This window comes from Rhinolophus sinicus, linkage group LG02 (genome assembly GCF_036562045.2).
Source record: "Rhinolophus sinicus isolate RSC01 linkage group LG02, ASM3656204v1, whole genome shotgun sequence".
Classification (NCBI taxonomy): domain Eukaryota; kingdom Metazoa; phylum Chordata; class Mammalia; order Chiroptera; family Rhinolophidae; genus Rhinolophus; species Rhinolophus sinicus.
In genome coordinates this window covers 69,423,257-69,441,005 of record NC_133752.1, presented here as the reverse complement: position 1 = coordinate 69,441,005, position 17,749 = coordinate 69,423,257, and the positions used below count along the sequence as shown (strand labels likewise).

Genomic DNA, 17,749 nt, shown 5'->3' with positions numbered 1-17,749 from the left:
AGGAGAACTGACTCTGGGTGGTGAACACACAACGGGATTTATAGATGATGTAATACAGAATTATATACCTGAAATCTATGTAATTTTACTAACAATTGTCACCCCAATAAACTTTAAAAAACTAAAAATAAAATAAAATAAATTTCCAGGTCCCAGGTCAGTTTCCCAGCGACAGAGGCCCCGCCCCTGTCTGTCCTTGGCACGCCCTCCTCCGGGGAGACCTTGTCCCGCCTCCCCACGCCTATCACCGACTGCACCGGATAGACTTCCGGCGTAGAGGTTTGTCACGTGGCCGGATATGGGAAGTGGTGGCAGAACGGTTGCCTCAAGTTCACCCTTCCATTGAGGGGCACATCTTAGTATCCGGTGGCCGCCCCCGCCGCATCTCGTCTCTGTCTTGGAACAGCCGCCTGGGCCCAGCCTGGCTGGGTCGCGCCTTGCGGTAAGCCTTGGGCCGCGGCTGCCAGTAGTGCCGGCGGCGGCGGACAGACGAGCGGACTGGCTGGCGCCATGGTCTGAGGAGGCTCCTCAGTTCCCCTAGTGGCTTTTCTCCCGGGGTCTACCTCTCCCTCCGTTATCAGCCGTCCCTTCCATTCCCCGCCTGTCTGGGGAAGGCGTAAAGCCCGCTCGTAGCACCCCTCGGCAATTTGCTGTCCTGGGGGTTGGGAGAACAATCCTCACGGACCTCTTTATGGATCCGCCCGTAGCAACCATGTTTGTTTTGGGCAAAACGGCCCTGATCATTTGCTCTTCGGCGTGGACCGGGAGAGGAGGGCGTGACAGTGCCTTCTCCTTTGTCCAAATGCACATTTCCTTCTAAATGTCTGGCGTACATTTCCCTGTGTCCGTGCACAGTTTTCTCTTCTGGATGACAGGGCTCCACGCGTTGAGACGTCTTGAGAGCCCACGGGGCCCAACCCACATAGGCACTCACATGGACCAGCTACTTGTCACGCAGTGTGAGGTCCAACTGAATGTAAGGAAACAGGAACCGACGCAGAGTAAGCCGTGTGTGCCTGCCTCTGGAATGTGGTCAGACATGGATTCTTAAATCTGGAAGCTAGGTTTAGAGGATCTCTAGTGACGTGTTCATTGACTTCACAGAAAAGTACTCTAAAGCCTGTAGAGTTAATCACTGCTCCCTTAAAATGTAAGTGTGATGGGTCTTCATGAACATGTCTGTCTTAGTCACCACTGTAACTTAGAGCAGTGCCTCCCACTTAGTAGACATCAGTATTCACTGAATGAATGGGGATCCTATAGTGGCCCTCATTATGCCGAAGTCCTTTATGAGGTATTTCCCAGGCCTCCCCCCCCCCCCCCCACTATACAATCAGTTGTTATACTTTTAACCAAGGAGGGACTGTGTGGTAAATGTTGACCACCAACAATCATTCATTTGACCAGTTTTTGCTATTCAGTTGAGATTACCTCAAGAGGTATTTGTTAGGTACCTACTAAGAAAGAACATAAAACTATGCCCGAGTGTCTCTCTCTCCTCCTGGACTTCTCTCTCTCTGTCTCTCTCTTTCAAGAAAGTTCTTGAGATCCACAAACTTAGGATTTCATGAAGCAATTAGACAGCAAGTGCTTGATTGATTAGTTAATACAGTAAGTGCTGTACCAATTGAGAGGAGAGATCAATTTGGATGAAGATCTTTATTGAATCAACTTCATATAAACCATGAAGTGTAATTTGGGTTTGGATATGGAAAAGCACCTAAGCAAAGATTTAAACACCAGAATGAATGAGGGTTTGGAGTGGGAGGTTTGTATTTGGGAACTTTAGTGAAACGTTGAGCATGTTGTGATGAAAGCTGTTTTACTATTACTTGTTTGTTGAGGGACTTGGAGTGGTGGAAGCTTGCAAAGAGACAGTCAGATACTGTAGTGTTAAATCTAGTTGATGTGAACCTGGGTTAGTGTGTTGGCAGTAGGAACAGAATGGAAGGACAAATTATGTGTAGATGAGGCGAAATCAACAGAATGTGGTAGCAAATTTCATGTTGACAATGGAGAAGGAGAATCAAATATGACAGATTTTGAACCTGGACATTTGCTTACAGATGTGAGAGTTGGAAAGGGGGAATCTTAGAGAAGCAGCAGTTACCATGTTATTTGGTATTATTATTTTGGTTAATTTATTAAATGCCTGCTACGTCTTTGCCAAACTAGAACTTTGCCAAGTTCTAGTAATACAAAGATAAGTAAGACATGGTCCTTGCCTACCAGGAGCTACTTTCCATACAATTAACTAGAAAATATCGTTTAAAAGTGGTATGTTAGCAGAGTAGAGAGGAAATGTTAGAGCAGTAGTAAGGGAATTATTGTTTTTGTGTGTGTGACGGCTTCACAGAAGAGATAACATTTTAGCAGGACTTTTGAGGGATGAGTTGGAATTTCCCAGGGAGTAAAGAATTCCAAGAAAATGAAATTGCATGAACAAAACCCAGAGATAGGAAAGTAAACTGACCAGTATCTTGTGTAGCTTGGGCATAGAATGAAGTAGAGCTTTTAACATAATGTATAGACCGTAGAACATACTGAAGAATTAATAACAGAGACATTTTGTAATAGGCAGAATGGAGTGAAGATGTAGAGAGAGGGAGAGGAAAGCAATTGGGGAAAATTGTACTTCATGGCTTCTATATTCTCTGCAGGGTAAATGGTGAAGTTCATTTGCAGAGAAGTAAGAGGTAGACACTGGAGTTGGGGGTTGAAAGAATAAGGATTTGCAACAACACTGATGGGGAGTAGGAAGAGGAATCACTGAAGGAAATGTTCAAGAATTGCTGAGCAACACTGAAAGTTTAGCTTTGACTGGTCTTAGACATTTGTAAGGAATGCAGTGAAGAAGGACATATAGCCTTAAGCAGCATTCGTTAGCCCAAGAGATGTGGAGAGTGGAAATTTGTAACAGGGAGAACTGGTCTACAAACAGAGCAAAATAATTGAAGGAGTAATAATAAAAATGTGGGTGTAGAGAAATGAATACTGCTTCCAGGCTAGGTTGGAAAAGAAATTAAGCTGGAGGCCAGATGGGCAAAGAGAATAGGAAGGAGAGGGAGGTCGGAGGACTAAAGGCTGAGATGCAGTGAAACAGGGAAGATCTGATTTTTGTGCGAAAAGCAATTTTTTGAGTTGGAACAGAGATCGAATTTTCACAGATTGAGAAAAATAGAGGAGATACCTAGTTTGCAAAAGTGTCATTTTGTTATAAAAATTCATTGTAAGTCATTTATTTAAAACTCATAATTTATTTTCCCATAGATTTGGTGTTAGAAGTAGGATTTCCTAAGCAAGCTCACACATATGAAATACTACATTTCCTTTGGAAAATAGTAATACACCCATGCGCATGCACGCGCACACACACACACATATATATATATATATATACACATATATATATTCAAAAAATAAAATTGAAAAGAAATTTAAAAAATATTTAACTGAAGTTGTCATTTTAAAAAGCTTTGAATTATATGAGAAAAAGAAGATAAGTAGAAACCTATTTTTTATAACAGCTATATTGAAACATAATTCATATATCATAAAATTCACCCTTTTCAAGTATATAATTCAGTGTTTTTCAGTATATTCACAAGGTCATACAACCATCACTACTATCTAATTCCAGGACATTTTCATCACCCAAAAAAGAAACCCCACACCCATTAGCAGTCTCTTTTCATTCCTCTTTGCCCCCAGCCCCTGGCAACCACAGATCTTTCTGTCTCTATGGATTTGTCTACTCTGGACATTTTATGTAAATAGAATCATAAAATATGTGGTCGTTTGTATTAGGTTGGTGCAAAAGTAATTGCGGTTGAAAAGGTTACAAATAATTATAAAAACCGAAATTACTTTTGCACCAACCTAATAACTGGCTTCTTTCACTTAGTATCATGTTTTCAGGATTCATCAGTGTTGTAGCATGTATCAGTACTTTGGTTTTTTTAATGGCCAAATAATATTCTACCATGTGGGTTGCATTTTATTTTGTTGTATCAGTTCATCAGCTGATGGACATTTGAGTTGTTTCTACTTTTTGGCTATTGTGAATAAAGCGGCCCTGACTATTCATGTGCAAGTTTTTGTGTGGGCATATTTTTTCAGTTCTCTTGAGTATATAGCTAGGAGTGGAATTAATGGATTACATGGTAACTCCATATGTAAATTTGTAAGGAACAACCAAACTGTTTTCTGAAGTGGCTGCACCATTTTACAGTCACCAGCAATGTATGAGAGTTCCTTTTTCTCCACATCGTTACCAACACTTGTCTTTTTAATTTTAGTCATTTTGGTGTAAAGTGGTAGGTATCTCATTGTGGTTTTGATTTGCATTTTCCTAATGCTAATGATGTAGAGCATCTTTTCATGGGATTTTTGGTCATTTGTATATCTTTGGAGAAATGTCTATTCACATCTTTTGCCAAGTTTTTAATTGGGGTATTTGTCTTTTTATTGTTGAGTTGTAAGTGTTCTTTATATAGGAAATTTAATATTAAAAGGTTGAGCATGGGTTTTAAATTTTTTTCTTTTTCTTTTTTTGTATTACAATATTTGGGTAGCACTTCCAAAAATTTTAGAATTTGAAAGTACTGGTTCTCTAATTTGTTTTCCAAACATACAGCTTTTTATTTTTATCATGTATGTGTGTTAATGTATTAAATCATTTCTCCCTATGCTTATTAGCCATAAATTATTTTTAATCGTAAATGGAACAATAAGATAGAATGGTTTTGCGAATGAACTTAATACCTATATTCTGATTTTTTTTCAGCTGAATAAAGATGACAGCAATCAAGCATGCATTACAGAGAGACATTTTTACACCAAATGATGAACGCCTGCTGAGTATCGTCAATGTCTGCAAAGCAGGAAAAAAGAAAAAGAATTGTTTTTTGTGTGCCACAGGTGGGTATTTAGTAAGAAAAAGTTCTTGTTTGGCATGCTTTTATTCCCTCGGGAACTTTTCCTCCTTGTTTTAAATATTCTCGTTGTCTCTGTAATTGGAAAAATGAGCCAACAAATTCATTTTTAAAATTGTTTTTAATTAAATGTTGAGTAGTTACAAAAGAATTTCTATAGCGTAAATATATAAGGTGTGAAGACTAACCATAGCGTGAACACTTGTATACCCGCCACCTAGTATAAGAAGAATATTACCATTACCTTTGAAGTTTCCTGTGTGCCCTCCCCTGTTCCATTCCCTTCCCTCCCTCATTAAGAGATAACTAGTATCCTGAAGTTTGATTTTCTATTTCCTTGCTTTTCTTTAACATTTTACCACGTATGTTTGTAGTAGCAAATACTATATTATTAGTTTTGCATGTCTTTGAACTTTGCCTAAATTGAATCATAGGGCATGTATTCATTTGTGATTTTTTTCCACTCAACATGATGTTCATGTTTGTGATTTTTGTCTGTTGTTTCATATAGCCATAATTCTTCCATTTTCACTGCTGTGTAGCATTCCACTCTCTGAGAGTACCACACTTTACTCACCCATCTGATTAGTGATGAACATGACGTTTATTCCCAGGTTCTGCTATTCAGATAGCACTTCTGTGAACAAGTTTGTGCTTGTCTTCTGGTATATACAGGCACCAATTTTCTGGGGTCTGTAGGTAAATGTGGAGTTGCTGCGTCATGGGCATGTGGATTTTCAGCTCTAATACCAGATTATTTTCAAAAATAATTGTGCTGGTTTTCACTCCCACAAGCAATCTGTATTTTCCACATTCTACTCAAAACTTTGTTTTGATATTTGGTTTTGACACGTTGTTGTTTTCAGTCTGGTGGGTATGAAATAGTATTTTGTTGTGGTTTTAAATTACATTTCCTTAATAATGAGATTGAGCCTCTTTTCATGAATTTATTAGCCATTTCGTTTCCTTATCTAAGAAATTTGCCTCTTTAAGCCTTTCGCTTATTTTTCTATTGTGTTTGTTGTCCTTTTACTAATTTCTTTAAGTTCTTTATATAACCTGGATACTAATACTTTGTTGGTTATGTAGATCCTATTTTGTGGCTTATCTGTTCACTTTTTATGATGCCTTTTAATGGAATTTATAATTTTAATGAAATCAAATTAATCAATCTGTTCTTTTATGGCTTTCCCTTTTTGTTTCTTATGTAAGATATCTTTCTTTCCCTAGAGTAATAAACGTATTCACCTGTATTATCTTATTATATTTATTATCTTATTATTATTATACTTCTAAAATTTTTGTAATTTCACCTTTCACATTTTAGTCTTTAACTTACCTGTGTCCATATGTGTAGTGATGAGTGTGAGCGTATCTGTTTCTGGATTCTTTCTTATATCTGGTTTTTATTTCGTCTTGTTTTGATACTTTATTCTTGCACCTAAATTTTAGCATCAAGTTGTCAAGTTCCATAATTTGTTGGGATTTTTATTGGAATTGTTTTGGATCTGTGGTTCACTTTGGAGAGAACTTGCATTTTTATGATAATTGAGTCTCATCCATGAACATGGTACAGTTCTGCATTTCTCTAGGTCTTCTTTAATGTCTTTCAGTAAGGTTTATGGATTTAAAAGCTTTCAATAAGTTTCATAGTTTTAACGGCTTTGCACATATGTTGTTGTATTTATTCCTAGATATTTCTTTATGTCTAGATTTTTTGATTTTTAAGTTATTATCATAGTAATAACTTATTAGCATTAATACGTTTTTCTAAGACTTAATTTTTTAGAGCACTTTTAGGTTTACAAGAAAATTGAGAGGGAGGTAAAGAGATTTCCTATATACCCCCTGTCTCCACAGATATATTGCCTCCCCCTTTATTAATACCACTCACAACAGTGGTACATTTGTTACCAAGAATGAACCTACATTGACATCACAATCACCCAAAGTCCACAGTTTATACCTTAGGGTTCATTCTTACTGTTGTACATTCTGTGGGTTTGGACAAATGTATAATAACATATATTCATCATTATAATACCACACAGAGTCGTTTTACTACCCTAAAAGTCCTTTGTGCATTCTTTCTGTTCATATTTCTCCCTACCCCTGGCAACCACTGGCCTTTTTACTATCTCTATAGTGTTGTCTTTTCAAGAATGGCATATAGGTTATATGTGGAATTATACAGTATGTAGCCCTCTCAGATTGATTGTTTCACTTAGGAATATGCATTTAAGGTACCTCCATGTCTTTTGATGGCTTGATAGCTCATTTCTTTTTAGTATTGAATAACATTCCATTGTCTGCATGTACCACAGTTTATTTATCCATTCACCTACTGAGGGACATCTTGGCAATTATGAATAAAGCAGATATAAATGTCCACGGGCATTTTTTTGTGAAGAAGTTCATTTTTAACTCCCTTGGGTAGATACCAAGAAGCAGAGTTGCTGAATCATATATTAAGAGTATGTTTAGTTTTGTAAAAACAAACAAACTGTCTTCCAAAGGGGCTGTACCATTTTGCATTCCCACCAGCAGTGAATGAGAGTTCTAATGAAAGTGTGTGTTTTACTCAACAGTAACAACTGAACGCCCTGTGCAGGTGAAGGTGGTTAAAGTCAAGAAGTCTGATAAAGGAGATTTCTACAAAAGGCAGATTGCGTGGGCCCTTCGAGACCTTGCTGTCGTAGATGCCAAGGATGCTATTAAAGTATGTTGGGTTCTTTTAGGTTTTGACCTGTGTTGAAAAAGTGTCTTTCATTGTATCACATAGTGTTGTGCCTTCTAAAATGATCACATCTTGTTGGTTTGGTCCATTAACTAACCAAGAATTAGTCTAAAGTGTATTAATCAACCTTCTACTCTCCCTTCCTCACTCTCAGACTACTAAAAATAAGTACATAGTATTTTTTGTTTCATTGTTCTTTGAGCTACAATTATGTTTGTGCACAAATTACATAAACTAGAGCAAAATGATCTCAACTCTACATTTCCATATTTAGATCAAGATTGCTTAGTATAAATTCTGTAAATTAGTACAGATTTTAAAGTAGTGTGTTATGTGAGTGGTTTTTAAAAAATCATTGTTCTGGTAAAACCTAGTTCAAAATCACATATAGTATAACCAAAGTGAGTCTTTCTTAGTACTTAGGAATTAATGTAGAGTCACCAGCTGAGGCAGCCAAGTTGGCCTTTTGAAGCCATGGTCTGATGTTTATGGCTCAAGTAAAGGAAGTGGTATTGAGTTACACAGCTTATTTTAAGGAATTTAAAGAATAAGATGGAAGAATATAAACCTTATACCTTTCATTTAAGCCATATTCAAACTCCAAGTCAGTTGAATAAGATGATAATCATGTTAAAGGACCACCTTTATTCCTGACAATTCAAGGCTTTTCATAGCAATACCCTTTCTTCAAAGAACTCTGCAGGTTAAGTTAGTTGCTTTCTCCTTCTCATCCATTTCTAGCTGCCCTCATCTTTCTCTGCGGCCCAAAGTCACCTCCGCAGCTCCTGAATGCAGCTACTAAATCCGCTTGCACTGTTGATGGGGCTAATAGCAAGGTTTACGTTAATGTCATTATAGGTGTTCTTTGCTTTAACTCTATAAGTCTCACCCATTTATTACAAAGACACAAAGAAGTAAAAACTACGTTTGTAGAGCAATCTGATAACATAAAATTCTGGTGTAACCCTTACCCTGGTACATACCTGTGAGAAACTAAAAGCTAGACAAAATGACAGGCAGCATTGTCAGGTGCCAAATAATTTTTCAATGAAGCAAAAACAACTTAAGGAGAGTCCTGCATATCTGTAGAATTCAGATTTCTTTCAAATATAGAGAATTCGTTTAAGTATTTTCGGCAAACTGAGCCTTTGCTTCATCCCTAAGGAGCACCCAATTTTTAGAAAAATATGAAAATAGAGTTTGGCAGGTGGTTTGAGTCTGTGTGTGTGTATGTGTTTGGAAAGAAAATTTACATGGGATTTTTAATAAACAATTGAATAAATTATTTAACAAGTGATTTCTATTACTATGGGGAAAGATCAAGAGTAGAGACCTTTTGGTAGGTTTCTGTTTAAGAGAAAATACTTCAAGGGCTTTTTAGGAACACACCTTTATTAAAAAGCCTTTCTTCCTTCAATAGTTTTGCACTTTGCAACCCCATTGACTTGCATAATTTGCTAACTTTGCTGAATGCTTATTTGAATGTTTTCTTATAGCTGATGCCTCATTGCTGACTTGCTTAATTGATTTTTTTTTTCATTTTGCGTAGGCACCTTGGTATGTGTATGCTATATATGGATATAAAACATAAAATTTTTATACATAGCCTAACATTTTTATACATTAGCCTAACTATCACACATTGATTTGTGTGAGTGTTGACACTGGAGCGCTCAGCTTTTTTTATGGCATTATGGGAAATATTCCCAGGGAAGAGACCATTTCCCATCAAGTTTCGTATTAGTTGCCAATATTCTTAGATTTTGTTATAAGTAATAATGCAACTACTTTTCTGCTTATTGAGATATAAATTAAACTGATTAGTGGTTCCATGTTACTGTAATATGATTGTACCACAGGTCAAGTCCCTAAATTATTCCATGTCTTCACAGTAAAAGTCTGATACAACTTCCCTTGCCTTTAAAGTCTTTATTTACATTTTGTTCCCCCTAAATAATACTTTAAATTAATTGAATATAATTAGCCTTCTGTAGAACATTAAGAACATTTGAATCTATTTTTTAATTCCTTGGATGTGGAGAAAAGTATACATCCATATGTTTTAACTTTTTATATAGTAGTCAAGTGGTTCTACATTCAAGGGAGACTTAGCATGAAATTATTCCGGTAATGTGGCTCATGAGACTCACAGAGAGCATAGGGCAATTCCTTCACATCAGTTGAGCTTCTTTTTGATGTTTGAAACACCTTTAATCATTCTGTATGTTTAGAATTGAAAATAGATAGGAGCAGTCCCTGCTTTTTATCTGATTTGTTCTTGAAAACCACACCAGAATATAGATTGTATTTTTTTCTCATATGTTATAATTAGAAGATATATTCTTTATCAAGGAATTAGTGTCAAATCACAGTTATGAATAGCAGTACATTATCAAAGCAAAGGTATAACTTTAAAACCCCGTACGCAATTTAAAAAGAAAAATTAGGTCCACATCAAAAGTAGAGACCGTTTTCATCTTACAGACTAGGAAGCTGAGACACAACGTTGTTAAGTAGACATCTTATATTTCTACTCATAGACTTAAGGGGGATAGGAAGAAAATTACCAAAACTCTGTGTTGTTTTTTGTCCAGCTTCTTTTGGGAGGTAGACAGAGTTTTTACTATAAATTGAATTTTCTGAGCCATTCTGTGCAAGTCACTTAGCTAATTTTTAATGGTGATGATTTTTTTCTAAGAACAGCTTCAACTTTTTGTTTTTTTGAAAGAATGTATTTTACAATATTGAAAATGGCATATGATAAAAAAAATTCTCTTTTGTATATTTTTATTTCAGGAAAATCCTGAATTTGATTTACATTTTGAAAAAATATATAAATGGGTTGCCAGCAGCACTGCTGAAAAGAATGCATTTATTTCATGCATTTGGAAATTGAATCAGCGCTATCTCCGGAAGAAAATTGATTTTGTCAATGTTAGTTCACAGCTTTTGGAAGGTAAAGTTAAATAAAAATATACATGTGAAACAAGTGTATCTGTAACTGATTATATAATTTGACATTATTTAAGATAATAAGAACATTGAATTACCTGTTTTGTAAAGTAATTTCAAAATAACTTTTATTGTAGAAGTGATCCTTCATTATAGAAAATTGATACATTAAATTAAATAAATAAAAATCATGTTTAAACTTAGTCCTCAAAGGTAACTACTGTTAACATCTTGTTAGATATTATTCTAGACTTTTCTCCATGCATATTTAAATGCATTTTTAAATAAAGAAATTTACATTGTTTCCTAACATCCTTTTTCATATCACGAACATTTTTCATGTTATTAAATACTTGCCCAACATTATTTTTTTTTTAATTAAAGTTTATTGGGGTGACAATTGTCATTAAAGTTACATAGGTTTCAGGTATACAATTCTGTAATACATCATCTATGTATCACATTGTGTGCTCACCACCCAGAGTCAGTTATTCTTCTATCACCATATATTTGATCCTTTTTACCCTCATGTACCACCCCTCTCCCTACCCAACATTATTTTTAATAGCACCATATTATTCCATTGTATAGATATACTATAATTCATTTAACTAATCATTTAGTTTCAATTTTCCAATCTTTGCTTATTTTTAAAATGTGTGAGATGAATATCTTTGTAGCTGTAATTTTGTGGAGAGTGTAGGTGTAGTGGTTAAGAACACAACTCTGGAGTGAGACTGCCTGGGTTCAAATCCTAGTTTTGACACTTACTGGCTCTGTGAACTTGGGTTATTCTGTGTTTCAGTTTTCCATGTCTCAGAAATAGAGATAATAATAGTATCCACCCCGTAGCACTGTTGTGAGGATTAAATTAGTATATGAACATCATGAGAACAATGCCAGATACATAGCAAGTACTCAAAAAAATATTAACTATTATTGTGTTATCAGAATAAAGTCCTTCATTAGACATGAAGTTAATTAGGATAATTTTGATTGGTATATCTTCAGGAACGTTCCTAAGGATTATTTTGTGTTACGAGACAAAAACTCTGCTGTTGATTTTTGAAAATACGAGATTTTATTCTTTTAAAATTTCTTTCATGAAGACAAACATTGTAAGAAAATGGTTCTTTGTGCCTTGTGGATGCAATTTGTGTTGTATTCTTTATCTCGAAGGAAGCAGTTGAAATAACAGCTGGTATACAAATGAACAGAATTGTTGCCCTCTCTTTTTAAGAAAAAAACCTTGGATTTGTCTTAAATTATGTATTAGGAAACTTAGATTCATCCTAAGTTGTATATTAACAATTAAAAATAGACGCTTCTATTCTGTCAGGTTGAAATATCTGAAATTGCCAATATTCAACCATTCTGACCTATAAAAATGGCAGTTTCAGATGCTTTACACTATTCCTTTACTTAGTCACTTGCTTCTGTCTTTTCTCTATTTTGTTTTACTTAACTCCTTTTCTGTGTGGCCCTGAGTCTTTCTCTCCTTCAATGTAGTATTCTTTTTCATCAGTTATAAATTAGTGAGCCCATTATTGGTTTCAGGCTGAATGCTGGGAACTGGCAGAGGCAAGTCCCATGTGTCAGGCCCGTGTTCCTCCCGCAGTGAGGCTGGCCTTGTTAGGAGTTTGCAGGAATGGCCCTTTCACCAGCATTAGACCCCGTGTCTTAATGAATGAGTGTGTTAAGGGAATGACCTTCATGAAACTTATGGTACTTTTTCATGCTTTGAACAGTGGTCTAACTTTTTTTAGTAGTCTTTATTTTTTTACCATTTTAGGGTTGAACATTCTGTTAGGTGAATTTAAAAGCTTGTGTTCTGTTTTCAAATATTGCATACCTCCAGATGTTATTTATTGCCTAAGATGTAGTTTAAACCAATGTATTTCATTAAGTCAACAATATGGGAAAATACGTACCTTACCTGTATTTACCTCATTAAGAAATATTACTAAAATCAGTGAGAAGAGTATTGCTCTTTTTGAGAATGAAGTGTCAAGCTTAAAAAAGAGAGAATTTCATTTTTCAGGGCCTAAAACAAAAGTGTAGATGTTTTCAATTTTTATAAATATTAATCCAAATTGAGATCAATTTTAAGAATACTGAGAAGATCCTTCAGGATCTCATTTTGAAAATCAGTTTTTATAAATCAAATAACCGTTGCTTTGGTTCAGTGGAGTTCAGGGAGTAGCTTCATTAATGTCTACAACTTGTTTTAATGGACTTTAAAACCATGGCCTGTAATTCCCATTTTTAAAAAAATTGATGTCTCTAAGCTTTAGGCGATGTTAGAAAATAGATTATCACCATCTCCTTTTAAGAGATAAATAATCATTCAAGTAAATAAGACGGTTCATCGTGAATGTTAGCAGTGGTGACTTTAGTAGTTTTTCTTGGTAACAGTTGGATGTTCGTGCTAATAATTGGAGCTTCTTAGCAGAATATGGTTTTTAAAAGAGGACTTTGTTGGCAGTTGAAGTAGAGTGAAGTTTTCGTATGGACTTTTCTTTTTCACTCTTGCAACCAGATTTTTAAAAATCTTTGACTTAAATCCATAGATGCCAGCTTGAACGGCTATCTTGTGTGCTTTTTTAATAACTTCAATTTTGTCCTTTCTAACAGTGTTTTATGACTAATCCATTGTGAACGTGTGTCCGGGTAAAGGTTTTGGCCTTGAGTGAAAACAACTAAACTAAATGCATGAGTCACAGCTGACCTGAAAATAATCTCCAGGAAGTGATCTGTTTCCCAGTTTTCTCCTCCAAGGACTAGTCAGTACTGTTTCTTAAAAGGCTGAGAGAAAACAGAAAGCTAAATGTATTTTTAGTAACTGTCAGAAAATGAATAAGAAAAATGAGCTCTCGAAATTTAGCTTCTTGTAGATCTTTCCACTTTGTAATTAATATTGACATTGTCTTTTAAACCTTGATTTAGCATGAAGTTCAAATGAAATATGGGTAGTATTTTAAAAATTTAAACCTGTATACTTTTCTACCCAGCTAATATTCTTTGCTTACTTTCCTCTGCTTTTTTCATACCTTTTTACTCTCCAGAACTGCCTAAAGTTACAGAAGGTGCGTAACACCTTTTATTCTTATTCTATTCTATACATTATTACTTGCCATTGTCATGTACTGTTGGTTGCATATTTTATGAAATTATGTTCACGGATAAGTTTACTACTGCAAAATCCATATGGTGGTAAAATTAATGATAGTATTAATTATTAACTTCCAAAGGACTGTTTCATGGGAGAGAAAATACTTCTGAAGCAGTTATGATCATTTAAAATATTTGTTAATTTTAAATATCTACTTGTGAAAAGAGCTGTCCTGAAAGTTTTGGGGAGTCCCTGCTAATAAGCTGTCACACATGACAGTTTAACATTTCCACAATGAATGAAAGGGACTCATTCATAGGACAAATAGCTTTTGATGCTTCTCTAAAAAACTTATATACTGTAATCTACAGTTACCTATACCAAAAATTTTAGTCGCCTCCTTTTTTTTCTGGGAGTTATCTATGTCTGCCTTATTATCATTCTTAAGAGTGAATCTTTTGTTAGTTTGAATTAGCTCATTGTTGTTTCTAGGATGAATTAACAAAATGTATTTTCAGAGAAAATAATATTTAAAGCATCCAGAATTTGTGATTTAAATCATGACCTATTAATTTCATGAAAATTGGTAACTTTATTTGGGGGGTGAAAATTATTTTTTTCATTTTATTTCTCTTCAAGCTTTATATAAAATCTCACATGCTAAGTAAATCAAAAATTGAACTGAAACGTTTATCCAGAAAGCACTTCAGATTTAACCTCTTGGTATTTTGTTATGAAGACCATTTAAATCTTTGTAATTTCAAGCAACCGTGTTGGTGTTGCTCTTTTTACCATAGAGTTATTGAGAGAACTTCTATAGCTGATCTTTAGAAATTTTATTCATGCATGTGAAATTTCTTTGAACAAAGAAATGGAAAATTAAGTCAGTATTTTCAGTGCCCCAAATAAATTGTAAATTGTAGATGCATTTTTCATTTCAATTAAAAGTTATTTGATGTATATGTGTGTGTGTATATATATATATATTGCAAAGACGAAAAGAACTAAAATAACAGATGAAAAATGTTACCTGGAAAAAAAAGGAAGACATTGTTTTCTTGTGTCCTGAATCCATAATCGTTATTTTGTTAGAGCAACAATCACCTTGGATATGAAAAAAAGGTTAGGCTTGTTTCCCTATGTTTTGTTTCTGTTTTTGTATTTGTTTTTTTAGTTTGTGTTTGGGAAATTGTGACTAAAGCTTATTTTAACACTTAAAAATCGGTGAATTAGACTACATGCTTTTTATTTGTTATAATACTGTATGCCATTCTTCATAAAAATAAGGTGTTTTTTTCCCATATGTTTTGAATCATTCTTTCCTATTTTTCAGCCAGTATATGTGACCTGTGCTTAATTGACCTTACCTATAAATACTGTGTTATTGTCTTTCCTACTTTTTTACTATTTTATTTTTACCCTCTTTAAGAATCTGTTCCAAGCGGAGAAAATCAGAGTGTAACAGGAGGTGACGAAGAAGCAGTAGATGAATACCAAGAGTTAAATGCGAGAGAAGAGCAGGATATTGAAATAATGATGGAAGGCTGTGAATATGCAATATCTAATGCTGAGGCCTTTGCAGAAAGGTTGTCCAGAGAGTTGCAGGTGCTAGATGGGGTAAGGCTTTCTGATAATCTATGATTTGTGATGTGCAGTGGATTCAGAAGACTTGTGATGTTCATATTTTACTGCCTCGTAATGTGATTACTGCTGTCTTTGTAAGTGCATTACCAGTTGCTCTTAGTCTTTCACTGTTCTTGATCAAAAGACAGAACCATTCTTATTTCGTCAGGCCAATGAAGGCAATCGGTTGAGTTTCCAGATTTTGGGAGGTTCTTGAAATGAAGTGATGGAAGTAAAAAGAAGCCAACCAGAAACCAACTTAGGGGTTAATATCCTCAGCCTCTGAAACACCTCAGAATAGTTCAATGCAAAAGAATAGCATTTGTGGTTTGGAAAAAATAAATACAAATTAGAAGGAGAGGAATTGGGCTAAAATAAGTGAATCGTTTACCCAAAGGGAACAGAATAAGTGTGGTAAAAACAAGAGTCAGGGTTGAAAAGGATGTGTGACTCCTCTGCTACTATATTTTGGAATAGATCCTTTAATTTGTATGCTACGCACAGTTCTTCTGAGTCTGTATCTAAATGTACATCTTTAGGAAGTAAAGAGCCAAAAGAAGCAGTAGAAAATAAGACCTAGCCGGACCATGAGCTCTAATGCGTCTTTTGGAGCAAAAATTAATGTAAGACCAGGTCTTATATTATACTATATAACATAATGTAACATAACATATTATATTATAAGACCTGGTATTATATTACATTACATTACATTATATATTATATTATATTATATTATATTATATTATATTATATTATATTAAAATAAGACCGGGTCATATATTAATTTTGGCTCTAAAAGACACATTAGAGCTGATGGTCCAGCTAGGTCTTATTTTCGGGGAAACACCGTATGTGAAAAATAATCTAAGATGAACATTTAGGAATTTTTGTTTACACAAGGTAAGCATTTAGGAAAAACCCTCAGATAATAAAAAATATTTTAAGACTTAAACAATTTTGGTGTTTTATACATGAAAGATACAGACCCTATAAGGTTGAACTGAGGCCTAGAGATTACATGAATAGTCCAAGCTTACAAATTTACAAAAGTTACTGGAAGTAAAGCATAGAAGAAACTTCAAGATGTTGAAGTGGAAATTGCCCTGGATAAATTCAAGCCCTAACTACTGCCTAAGCGATGTCAGTGGTTCTGAGTGGTTCTGACTATAGTTGGGCTGCACTAAACAGTTGAGTTATTATGAGTACTCTGTAAAATAGCACATGTGAAATTACGATACGATAATATTCTTTTAATTGTCCAAGATTTTTCCTCATACTATGTTGCCTACCTTTTTAATGTGGCTTAGTGGTTTATATTTTCTTTTCTAACTAATATTGCATATATGTTCCAAGTCATTATATTGCTTTGCAGTTTAATTTTGGATTTGGCAGCTTCCATATTTCAGGGAAGTTAGAATCAGTAGAATCATTTAGAAAACAGTGGTAAGGGGATGGTATAGTTTGTTACTGCTTTGCCTGAGAAAAACATGGTTGCAAATGAGAGAGAAAAAGAAGACCATAGAAGGAGCTATCTTCTGGCCATATGCTCTTCCACATCCTCTTGGTGCAAATCATACTGCAGTTATAAATCAGTTCCATGTAACCCTCAAAGACTGGTACCACTGCTACCCTCTTGACTAAGGTATTATGTAGGTAATTATGCTTTCATTTAGGGTTTAACATAAATGTTAAGAAGTATAGAAAATTCCTATAGCCAGTAGAATTGGAAGAAAAGTCAGAGGTGACATAGTTGAATGCCCCCCCATTTTCAGAAATGAGACTGTATCATTATTGATGATACATTGTGGGCTAGAACCGTACTTGTGTGATCCGTGGAAATATAAAATAACTGAGGCCTGGTCCCTAACCTGGATATATAGGCAAGTGTACCTTCTTAAAATACTGTAATAAAAAGTGGAACATAAACTAGATGTGTAGATGTATATGTCAGTCTTTGTTACTCTGCTGTCAAAGAGATTTGGCAGTATTTTATCTTTATACTTCTTTACACATTTAAATAATATGAAGTGTTACTTTGTTTTTAACTTTGTAGGCCAACATCCAATCAATCATGGCCTCTGAAAAGCAAGTGAACATCCTGATGAAGTTGCTGGATGAGGCTCTAAAGGAAGTGGATCAGATTGAATTGAAACTGAGCAGTTATGAGGAAATGCTCCAAAGTGTAAAAGAACAAATGGATCAGATCTCGGAAAGCAACCACCTAATTCATCTTAGTAACACTAATAATGTAAAACTCTTGTCTGAGATAGAGTTCCTTGTGGTAAGTGGGATAAGTTACCAACAATAAAAAAACAAAAAATATAATGATAATATATAAAACCCATTTGTAAATATTTTCTAATTTCTTTATGAGAGCAAGATTTAAAA

At 34.8% G+C, this 17,749-nt stretch overlaps 1 protein-coding gene across 14 annotated transcripts in view; it reads left to right on the top strand.

The window, feature by feature from the left end:
- Positions 1–278: 278 nt before the first annotated feature.
- EXOC1 (exocyst complex component 1) overlaps positions 279–17,749 on the top strand; it is a 50,327-nt gene continuing 32,856 nt past the window's right edge. For 6 of the 14 annotated variants that reach the window (XM_019740160.2, XM_019740158.2, XM_074324524.1 and 3 more), the window contains exons 1-6: positions 291–442; positions 4,787–4,920; positions 7,523–7,653; positions 10,468–10,627; positions 15,165–15,352; positions 17,415–17,642. In XM_019740160.2, the coding sequence (XP_019595719.1) occupies positions 4,797–4,920; positions 7,523–7,653; positions 10,468–10,627; positions 15,165–15,352; positions 17,415–17,642 (831 nt within the window). In that variant the 5' untranslated portion in view covers positions 291–442; positions 4,787–4,796. Of the gene's footprint in view, positions 443–875; positions 1,151–4,786; positions 4,921–7,522; positions 7,654–10,467; positions 10,628–13,688; positions 13,710–15,164; positions 15,353–17,414; positions 17,643–17,749 lie in introns of those variants that run through there. The other 8 variants (XM_019740156.2, XM_019740150.2, XM_019740155.2 and 5 more) reach the window with 6 other exon arrangements.